Here is an 11073-nt window from a genome sequence, read left to right as displayed (position 1 = left end):
ATACTGAAAATACAAAATTAGCCAGGCGTGGTGGCGGGCGCCTGTACTTCCAGCTACTCGGGAGGCTGAGGCAGGAGAGTCGCTTGAACCCGGGAGGCGGGGGTTGCGAAGAGTGAAACTCCGTCTCACAAAAAAAAGTGAAAATAGTTTGATGACATCTCATGTATCTTCACCCAGCCTCAATAATTTTTTTTTTTTTTTTTTTAGACGGAGTCTCACTCTGTCGCCCAGGCTGGAGTGTACTGGTGCAAGCTCAGCTTACCACAACCTCTGCTTCCTGGGTTCAAGCGATTCGATGCTGAGGCTGAGTCTCGCGAGTAGCTGGGATTACAGACACCTGCCACCACACCTGGCTAATGTTTGTATTTTTAGTAGAGACGAGGTTTCTCCATGTTGGCCAGGCTGGTCTCGAACTCCTGACCTCAGGTGACTCACCCGCCTCAGCCTCCCAAAGTGCTGGGATTACAGGTGTGAGCCAGCATGCCCAGCCACTTCCCTATTTCTTTCTAGAACAGATCAGAGCAAATCCTAGACACTATATGCTTGTAAATATTGCAGTACATATCTCTAATATATAAGCACTTAAGAAACTGTAACCAAATTATCACACCTATCAACACTAATAGTAACCCCTTAATATTATATGATGTCGACTATGTTCAGATTTCTCCAATGGGCTGTTTTGGTTTGGTTTTGTTTTTAGAGACAGGGTCTTGCTTTGTCACCCAGGCTGGAGTACAGTGGTGTGATCTTGGCTTACTGCAACCTCTGTCTCCTGGGTTCAAATGATTCTCATGCCTCAGCCTCCTGAGTAGCTGTGATTACAGGTGTGGGCCACCATGCCCAGCTAATTTTTTTGTATTTTTAGGCCTCCCAAAGTGTTGGGATTACAGGCATCAGCCACTGTGCCCAGCCCCTATATCTTATTAATCCATGTGTCCATACATCAGTACATCCATACATACATCTACCAACCCACCCATCCACCTACTCACCTACTTCTTCACTCATCCATTAATCCACCCACCCACCCATCTATCCATCCTTATACCTATCCATCTTTCTACCCCCCGCCTCTGCATGTCACTACCCACTCATCCGTCTACTCACTCACTACTCTAACTGTCCATCCATCCAACTACTCACTCACTATTCTAACTGTCCATCCATCCAATTACTCACTCACTACTCTGTCGATCCATCCATCTACTCACTCACTACTCTAAATGTCCACCCATCCATCTACTCACTCACTACTCTGTCCATCCATCCATCTACGCACTCACTACTATAACTGTCCACCCATCCATCTACTCACTCACTACTCTAACTGTCCATCCATCCATCTACTCACTCACTACTCTAAATGTCCACCCATCCATCTACTCACTCATTACTCTTAACTGTGCACCCATCTGTCTACTCACTCATTACTCTTAACTGTCCATCCATCCGTCTACTCACTCACTACTCTAAATGTCCACCCATCCGTCTACTCACTCACTACTCTAACTGTCCATCCATCCATCTACTCACTCACTACTCTGTCCATCCATCCATCTACTCACTCACTACTCTAACTGTCCATCCATCCATCTACTCACTCACTATTCTAACTGTCCATCTATCTACTCACTCACTACTGTCCACCCAACCGTCTCCTCACTCACTACTCTAACTGTCCATCCATCCAACTACTCACTCACTACTCTAACTGTCCATCCATCCATCTACTCACTCACTACTCTAACTGTCCATCCATTCATCTTTCCATTCATCTACCATATCCATCCACCTGCCCACCCATCTGCTTAGCTGGGCATTCATTTATCACAATCAAGAGTGATTTGAACTTAGAGTCAGTGACACATAAAAATAAAAATTAAAAAAGTGGCCAGGCGTGGTGGCTCAGACCTGTAATCCCAGCACTTTGGGAGGCTGAGGCGGGTGGATCACCTGAAAGGTCAGGAGTTCACAACCAGCCTGGGCAACATGGTGAAACCCCGTCTCTACTAAAAAAAATACAAAAATTAGCCAGCTGTGGTGGCAGGTGCCTGTAATCCCAGCTACTCAGAAGGCTGAGGCAGGAGAATCACTTGGACCTGGGAGGCAGAGGTTGCAGTGAGCCGAGATTGCACCACTGTACTCCAGCCTGGGTAACAGAGCGAGACTCTATCTCAAAATAATAATAATAATAATTAATTAATATTTGTAGCCCTTATTTAGCATTGATCACTTTATACCAGGCACGGAGCTTTCCAGGCATCCTGGAGACAAGATTTGAACCCAGGCCTGCCTATGCTCTTCTAATGACAGCAGTCCTGGCTGGGCCAAGGACACAAAGATGAACTCAGTATTGTCCTGTATTTCAGGGTGTGGGGGTGGGTGAACACAGGTGCTAAAAGCAGCTTCTTACAACAACTTGGAAGCGTGACCTGAAGCACCCTCCCCTCATCTCCCAGGAGCCACCTGTGTTCTGGCCCCCAAGTTCTCTGCTTCCTGCTTCTGGGATGACTGTCGGCAGCATGGCGTGACAGTGATCCTGTACGTGGGCGAGCTCCTGCGGTACTTGTGTAACACGCCCCAGGTGAGGCTCTAAGATTAGGGCTCCATGGTGAACACCCAAGTACGAAATCCCAGATGATATCTCAGGTAAAGATTCAGGTACTGAACTCAAGCAAGTCCCTCAGATAATCCACCTCATGCAAGAACCCAGATAAGGAGTTCCAGACAAGGCTTCCAATAGTGGTTTCTCTGATAGCTGTGCTACCTTGAGCCTCAGTGTCCTCATTTGGGAAACAGGAATAATAGCCCCTACACCTATTGTGAGAATTTCCATTAAAAATTAATTAAATTAGGCCGGGCGCGGTGGCTCAAGCCTGTAATCCCGGCACTTTGGGAGGCCGAGATGGGCGGATCATGAGGTCAGGAGATCGAGACCGTCCTGGCTAACACGGTGAAACCCCGTCTCTACTAAAAAATACAAAAACTAGCCGGGCGAGGTGGCGGGCGCCTGTAGTCCCAGCTACTCGGGAGGCTGAGGCAGGAGAATAGCATGAACCCGGGAGACGGAGCTTGCAGTGAGCTGAGATCCGGCCACTGCACTCCAGCCTGGGCGGCAGAGCGAGACTCCGTCTCAAAAAAAAAAAAAAAAAAAAAAAATTAATCAAATTAAATCTCCATGAAATTAAAGTTCTAGGTTAACTACTCTTAGGTGAGACCCCAGATGAGGCCTCCAGTCACCTCTGGTAACGTCCCCTAGGCAAAGCTCTCAGGTCACCCCTGCAGGTAACCCTCTATTTGAAAAGACTCCAGCAACTACTCTCATGTAAGTAACCCAGGCAGATCCCTTAGGTAGAGGTTCCCCATCACCTTCCAGGTAACTCCCAAGGCAAGGACCCAGGATAACACCCCCTCTAGGTAAAGGTTCTAAGGCATGCCCCCAAAGCACCTCCTCCTCACCCTTCTGGGGACATTCCTGTAGCAACCAGAGGACCGGACACACACAGTCCGCATGGCGATGGGCAATGGACTCCGGGCTGATGTGTGGGAGGCCTTCCAGCAGCGCTTCGGTCCCATTCGGATCTGGGAAATCTACGGCTCCACAGAAGGCAACATGGGCTTAGTCAACTATGTGGGGCGCCGCGGGGCCCTGGGCAAGATGAACTGCCTCCTTCGAGTGAGTGTGCGGGTGCCCGGCGTGCAGCTGCCCCGACCGAGGCTGAGCCCACAGGACCTCTGTCGACACCCCACCCTCTACCCCAGATGCTGTCCCCCTTTGAGCTGGTGCAGTTCGACATGGAGGCGGCCGAGCCTGTGAGGGATAATCAGGGCTTCTGCATCCCTGTAGGGCTAGGTATGGGGGTTCAGGAGCCTTTCCTGAGTGGTGGGGGTGGCGACCCTCAGTCTTCTCTTTGGCTGGAACGAGCTGCCCAAAACCTTAACACTGGTGCTCACTAAAGGGGTATGCAGCCTTCACCTGGACCCTGAGCCAGTGGCCTGTCTTACCACCATCTGCGGCCTCTGCCTCAGCTTCTCCGCTCTGCCCGGCTCCCCTGCCTTGATCTCTCGCTCTGATTTACTGGGTCTCTGGGTGTCCATCTTTTTTGTTCTCTTGAGCTTTCTGCGGAAGACGGCATTTCAGCCATTGGTCTCTTGTCCTGTCCTGGTCCTGTGTATTCTCACTGCCATTTGTCTGTCCGTCTCCCCACCCCTTGTCATCCTTTCCGTTTCTCATGGGCTCCCCGATACCGCCTGACCTAGACTTCTCTCTCATTTTCTGTGTCGCCCCTCGCCGTCTCTCAGGGTCTCTGTCTCTGAATCCCTGGATCTCCCTGTCTCTCTTTGGGTCTGTCCTTGGCAGGGCGCTGGGTGATGAGGAGTCCACCGTTGTTGAAAACCTCCACAGGGGATTTGGCTGGTGGGCTCCAGCGGTTCTTGTTCCTGCTCCTACCCGCAGGGGAGCCGGGGCTGCTGCTGACCAGGGTGGTAAGCCACCAACCCTTCGTGGGCTACCGCGGCCCCCGAGAGCTGTCGGAACGGAAGCTGGTGCGCAACGTGCGGCAATCGGGCGACGTTTACTACAACACCGGGGACGTACTGGCCATGGACCGCGAAGGCTTCCTCTACTTCCGCGACCGCCTCGGGGACACCTTCCGGTCCGAGGCGGGGTTTCTCGGGGCGGGGCTGGGGCGGGACCACGGAAGCCTTCAGATCCTAGAGGGAGCCAGGCTGAAGAGGCGGGACTTCCCTATCGTAAGAGGGCGGAGCTTGGAGCCCGGACTTCCCACGCGAAGGCGGGGCTTCTCGATTTTAGAGGGGGCGGGGCTGACCGGGCCTCCTAATCCCCAAAAGGGGCAGGCGGGGCGGGGCAAGAGGCGGGGCCTGTCCTTGCCGGGGGCGTGGTCACAAGCGCCGGCTCCAACCCTGCAGGTGGAAGGGCGAGAACGTGTCCACGCACGAGGTGGAGGGCGTGTTGTCGCAGGTGGACTTCCTGCAGCAGGTTAATGTGTACGGCGTGTGTGTGCCAGGTGCGGATGGTTCTCATTTTAAACTTCCAGCAGCTTTGTGGGTGGAGGGGTCGTTATTCCGATTTTACAGGTGGGGAAGCGCTAGGGTACAGAGAGGTTTAGAAACTTGCCGCATCTCACAGCCGGTGAGCAGAGCTGGGCGAGGCTGGAGGGTCAGCTGTGGGCCCTCGAGGTGGGTCAGCCGAGAGTGACCAGACTGCTCCCTAGGGTGTGAGGGTAAAGTGGGCATGGCTGCCGTGCAGCTAGCCCCCGGCCAGACTTTCGACGGGCAGAAGTTGTACCGGCACGTTCGCGCTTGGCTCCCTGCCTACGCTACCCCCCATTTCATCCGCATCCAGGTGAGCCCAGGGTGGCAGGGAAGGTGGGTGGAAGATCATAGCCGGGGAGGGAGGCGTGTCACAGTGAGGGGACCATGGTCACTGCCGTGCAGGACACCGTGGAGGTCACGAGCACGTTCAAACTGATGAAGACCCGGCTGGTGCGTGAAGGCTTCAACGTGGGGATCGTGGTTGACCCTCTGTTCGTACTGGACAACCAGGCCCAGTCCTTCCGACCCCTGACGGCAGAAACGTACCAGGCTGTGTGTGAGGGAACCTGGAGGCTCTGACTACCTGGCCAACCCCCTGGGGCAGGGATCCAAGCCAGGCACCCCCACCCCAACACGTTCTTTCAACCTGGGCCTGCGTGAATCCCAGTCTGGCCATACCCTCCACCTCAGTGGGCTGGAAATGACAGTGGGCCCTGTAGCAGTGGCAGAATAAACTCAGATGTGTTCACACAAGTCTGTATGTCTGCGTGGATGAAGGAGCAATGGAAGAGTGCAGGGGCTAGTGCCCTGAAGACCTCAGTTTAGGGTCTTCCCTGTCTCCCAGCCAAGAACCTCAGCCATCTCTGCGGGATGACCCTGTCTGTGTAAGGCCAAGGGTGTGGGAGGAGCCCGCCAGCCTCGCAGCTGCTCTAAGGTAGAGAGATGAGAACCCTGATTCCATCTGTGGGTCTTTAGTGGGCCACTGAGGCAGTGGCTGGGCCAGCGGATGTGGATTATTTTCCTGTGAAGTGCTGTGGATACACGGTCTGACAAAGCCTGGAGGTTGCTGGACTGAGGCTAGAAGGGCAAGCAGGAAGTAACTGGGGGAGGAGTGTCCCTGGCAGTGTGAACTGCACGTGTGAAGGCCCTGGGGCAAGCTTTGTAGGTGGGGAGCAGCAGGAAGCAGAGGCCTCTGGAAAATGGGAGTCTGCAGTCGCAGGAGTTGGACGTGCTACCCGAAGCCTAGTGGAGATGTAGGTGGGGGTGTGTGGGTGCTGAGCCTCTGGCTCATAAGGCCATAAGTGCTTCTCAGGGCGCAGTAGGAACTGTAGGTGAGGCTGCAGACACTGCAACAGTTGTGGTGGTGCCGGGCCGGTGGTCCGTGGGTCAACTTTGGGAGCAGAACTGGGGTGATGATGGTGAGAAAAGGAGCCCCACAGCAGTAACCCCTGTATGCAGAGGGCCGTCTGTGGGCAGTGCTTCAGGCTGCGACCTTGCCCATCCCTTCTCATGTGCTTAGTAAACACACCCCATAGCAATGGCGTAAGCATACCTGAAAAGGGCCCTGTGTGGCAGACGCAGCTGAGTGTGGTTCAGAGTTCCTGGCTAAGGAATCTCAGAGATTGGTTCCTTATTTTTGAGGAACATCTGGGTCCTTGGCCCTGTCCCATGGAACGCTGGTGGTACAGGGGATCCTGGCCTTTTGCTTTCAGTTAAATGAAGGTTGCCCGGGGAGGATATTAAGTGAAAATGCTATATAAACTGCATGCTTTTTGCAAGTGGTTCTCCTGCCCAGCCCACCACCCCTGGACTCTCCCCGGTATGTAAGCCACCAGTAAAACCCTATATCTTGTTTTCTGGCTCTCAGTTGCTTCTTTTGCCTCTTGAACCTGGTGCCACCCCATTGGAGTCAGTAGGGGTTTGACTGTGCTCTCCCGTGCCTCAGCCTCCCCATCAGGCTATGGGCCATGTCGAGGACAGAACCAGCCTTCGAAAGGAGCAGTGCAGGCAGCACCCCACGTGGGCCGTGAGGCAGCTGGGCTTCACAGAGTTCCTGGTAGCATTTGAAGCTCTGCCTGTCAGCCCTGCAGCCTGGAGCTGAGACAGTACCCTTTTCAGTTGGGGTCCCACTATGAGCATCTGTTTGTCGTTGGTGGTGGCTGTGCACGGTAGTTATCTTCCGCGAAGTGATAGTTGTTGTGACTTGCCATTTCTCTGCCCTGTGTGGCCAGTGGAGGCCCATGTGTTCCCTGAAGAGCCCTAGCCCTTTCATACAACTGGACTTGGATCCGGGCCATCTGGTCCTCCCCTGCACACAGTGGGTTGTTCAGTTCCTTCATACTCCTGTTTGCTCCAAGAGAGACCCTGGCCAGGAAGGGAGCTAGAGCTGTGTGAACAGAGCAGCAGAGGCCCAGGCGTTGCCACCTCTCGGGGGCAGTAAGGAAACAGTAGGCAGGGACAAGTGGATACCAGGCCTGGTATCACATGTGGTCACAGAAGTCTGTGTGTCTGCGTGGATGAAGGAACTTTGGAGGAGTGCAGAGGCTGCTGCCCCAAAGACCTTACTTTGGGGTCCTTCCTGCCTTCCCACCAGGGACCTCAGCTATCCCTCTGGGATGACCCCATCTGGGCTTCCTCCTCCTGTCGTAAATTAGGTTCTCAAGTTCGGTGGCATTCTTATTTCCTTCAGGAAGGACCCTGGCCAAGAAGTGAGCCTGCGGTTATGTGAACACAGCAGCAGAGGTCAGGCTGGTCACCCTTGCTGCTCCTCCAGCTTTGCCTTCCCAGATGCACTGTAAGTTCAATATCATGTGACAGCTGGAGCCTGGGCTCTCTTGATGGCCCATCCCTCCTGCCCTGAACGCAGTAGGTTCTTGTTCTGTTAAAGCCCTTGTACCCTTTGGGACCAGAGACCAGCCTAGAAGGGAGCTTGGAGTACACAGACAAAGCAGCAAAGGTTGGCACTGGCCACCCCTCCTGTGGCCCATGGTCTACTGTGTCTTGTGACCCTCCCTTGAGACATGCTGGGCCCTGTTCTTCAGGCTTCCCCATACCACTGTGCTCATGGCCTGGTGCCAGCCTGAGCCCAGGTATCTCCACTTCTCTTGTGGATGCCATGTTGTGGGCAAGTTTTGACTGTGTCCCCATGAGGAATGCTGCATTCCTCTGGTGCCAGTTCAAGGAGCCCTGGCCCATGGGGCTATCTCACGCATTTCCTATCAGACAAAGCCAGCATCTGGAATGGGGGCTGAAGAAATCCACTGAGTCAACAGGTTGTCAAATGCTTGATATGCTGGGAATGCAGGGGAGGGTGGGCACGTGTGTTAGATTTGAATGTGGGCATGTCGATCCCAGAGCTTGCAGTGTGGAGAGCGAGGCAGACACTTACAAGCTAGAGATCTACTGTTTTATGACCCTCAGTAGAGTTTTGGTTTCTCCACTTAGTCTTTTCATGTTTATTTCTGGGCATTTCTCTTTTTCTGAGACAGAGTCTTGCTCTGTTGCCCAGGATGGAGTGCAGACGCGCGATCTCAGCTCACTATAACCTCCGCCTCCCGGGTTTACGCCATTGTCCTGCCTCAGCCTCCTGAGTACTTAGGATTACAGGCACACGCCACCACACCTGGCTAATTTTTTGGATTTCTAGTAGAGACTGGGTTTCACCATGTTGGCCAGGCTGGTCTTGAACTCCTGATCTCAAGTGATCTGCTTGCCTCAGCCTCCCAAAGTGCTGAGATTACAGGTGTGAGCCAGCACACCCATCCTCTTTTTCCTTTTTTCTTTTTCTTTTTTTTTTTTTTTGGAGATAGTCGTGCTCTGTTGCCAGGCTGGAGTGCGGTGGCACGATCTTGGCTCACTGCAACCTCTGACTCCTGGGTTCAAGCGATTCTCCTGCCTTAGCCTCCCAAGTAGCTGGGATTATAGGCGCGTACCACCACACCTGGCTAATTTTTGTATTTTTAGTAGAGACGGGGTTTCACCATGTTGGCTAGGATGGTCTCAATCTCCTGACCTCATGATCTGCCCGCCTCAACCTCCCAGAGTGCTGGGATTACAGGAGTGAGCCACCATGCTCAGCCTAATTTTTGTATTTTTTTTTTTTCCCCCAAGACGCAGTCTTGCTCTGTCACCCAGGCTAGAGTGCAATAGCATGATCTCAACTCACTGCAACTTCCGCCTCCCAGGTTCAAGCAATTCTCCTGCCTCAGCCTCCCAAGTACCTGGGATTACAGGCGTGCACCACCACGCCTGGCTAATTTTTGTATTTTTAGCAGAAATAGGTTTTCGCCCTGTTGGCGAGGCTGGTCTCGAATTACAGACCTCGGGTGATCCAACCGCCTCAGCCTCTCAAAGTGCTGGGATTACAGGTGTGAGCCACTGTGTCCCCCAAGAGCTCCATGCTTTAAAAGGGATCATGTAGCTAGATCAGCCCCCCCACACCGCCAGATAATCATATAATCTCCTATTTTAAGGTCAACTATGGGGCCAGGTGTGGTGGCTCATGCCTCTAATCTGAGAGCTTTGGAAGGCTGAGGCAGGAGGATGACTTGAGGCCAGAAATTTGAGACCATCCTGGACAGCATAGCAAGAGTCTGTCTCAAAAAAAAAAAAAGGCCAAGTATGGTGTCAGGTGCTTGAAGTCCTAGCTACTGGCTAGGCTGAAATGGGAGGATCACTTGAACCCAGGAGTTCTAGGTTGCAGGGAGCTATGACTCTACCACTTTGCTCCAGCCTGGGTGACAGAGTAAGACTCTGTCTCAAGAAAACAAAATTACACCTGGTGAGGTAGCTCATGCCTGTAATCCCAGCACTTTGAGAGGCCAAGGCCAGGCACGGTGGCACATGCCTGTACTCCAGCTTCTTGGGAGACGGAGGCACAAGAATTGCTGGAACCTGGGAGGCAGAGGTTTCAGTCAGCCGAGATCGCGCCACCACGCTCCAGCTTGAGTGACAGCAAGACTGTCTAAAAAAAAAAAAATGAAAAAAGGGCAACCATGCCATCTGACATAATCCAATCACAGGAGCAATAGTGTAACTGCCCAGTGGATTCACCTTTCCTGCTGCCTAGACAGAGCTGATTTCTTAAGACAGGGGAATTACAGTACGGAAAGGGTAATTCACGCAGAGCCAGCTGTGCGGGAGACAAGGATTTTATTATTACTCAAATCAGTCTCCCCGAGCATTCAGGGAGCAGAGTTTTTGTTTGTTTGTTTGTTTGAGACGGAGTCTCGCTCTGTCGCCCGGGCTGGAGTGCAGTGGCCGGATCTCAGCTCACTGCAAGTTCCGCCTTCCGGGTTTACGCCATTCTCCTGCCTCAGCCTCCCGAGTAGCTGGGACTACAGGCGCCTGCCACCTCGCCCGGCTAGTTTTTTGTATTTTTTAGTAGAGACGGGGTTTCACCGTGTTAGCCAGGATGGTCTCAATCTCCTGACCTCGTGATCCGCCCGTCTCCGTCTCCCCAAGTGCCGGGATTACAGGCTTGAGCCACCGTGCCCGGCCAGGGAGCAGAGTTTTTCAGGACAACTTGGTGGGCTGGGAGCCAGTGAACCAGGAGTGGTGACTGGTCAGGGATGAAATCACAGGGAATCAAAGCTGTGTTCTTGTGGGGAGTCCGTTCCTGGGGCACTCAGATGAACCAGGTTATGGATCTGGGTGGGGCCAGCTGGTCCATCAAGCGCAGGGTCTGCAAAATATCCCGAGCACTGATCTTAGGAGCAGTTTAGGGAGGGTCAGAATCGTGGAGCCTCCAGCCGCGTGACTCCTAAACCATCATTTCTAATCTTGTGGCTAAAGATAGTCCTACAAAGGCCATCTAGTCCCCAGGCAAGAAGGAGGTCTGCTTTGGGAGAGGGCTGTTATCCTCTTTGTTTTCAGTTATAAACCATATAGTTATGAACTGTAAGTTTCTCCCAAAGTTAGTTCAGCCGACGCCCACGCATGAACTAGGACAGCTTCGAGGTTAGAAGCAAGATGCAATTGTCAGATCTCTTTCGCTGTCTTTTTTTTTTTTTTTTT

The 11073-nt window shown here is 53.0% G+C and overlaps 1 protein-coding gene across 2 annotated transcripts in view; it reads left to right on the top strand.

Moving 5' to 3' along the window:
- The window catches only part of SLC27A5 (solute carrier family 27 (fatty acid transporter), member 5), a 10489-nt gene extending 4681 nt beyond the window's left edge, over positions 1-5808 (top strand). For both annotated transcript variants that reach the window (XM_011959116.1, XM_011959117.1), the window contains exons 4-10: positions 2463-2587; positions 3485-3679; positions 3766-3856; positions 4460-4658; positions 4933-5030; positions 5238-5368; positions 5461-5808. In XM_011959116.1, the coding sequence (XP_011814506.1) occupies positions 2463-2587; positions 3485-3679; positions 3766-3856; positions 4460-4658; positions 4933-5030; positions 5238-5368; positions 5461-5637 (1016 nt within the window). In that variant the 3' untranslated portion in view covers positions 5638-5808. The remainder of the gene's footprint in view (positions 1-2462; positions 2588-3484; positions 3680-3765; positions 3857-4459; positions 4659-4932; positions 5031-5237; positions 5369-5460) is intronic.
- The last annotated feature ends 5265 nt before the right edge of the window (positions 5809-11073 follow it).

This window comes from Colobus angolensis, unplaced genomic scaffold, assembly GCF_000951035.1.
Source record: "Colobus angolensis palliatus isolate OR3802 unplaced genomic scaffold, Cang.pa_1.0 Scaffold480, whole genome shotgun sequence".
Lineage (NCBI taxonomy): Eukaryota > Metazoa > Chordata > Mammalia > Primates > Cercopithecidae > Colobus > Colobus angolensis.
The sequence above is the reverse complement of the archived record's forward strand: the minus strand, read 5'-3'. Positions and strand labels throughout refer to the sequence as shown.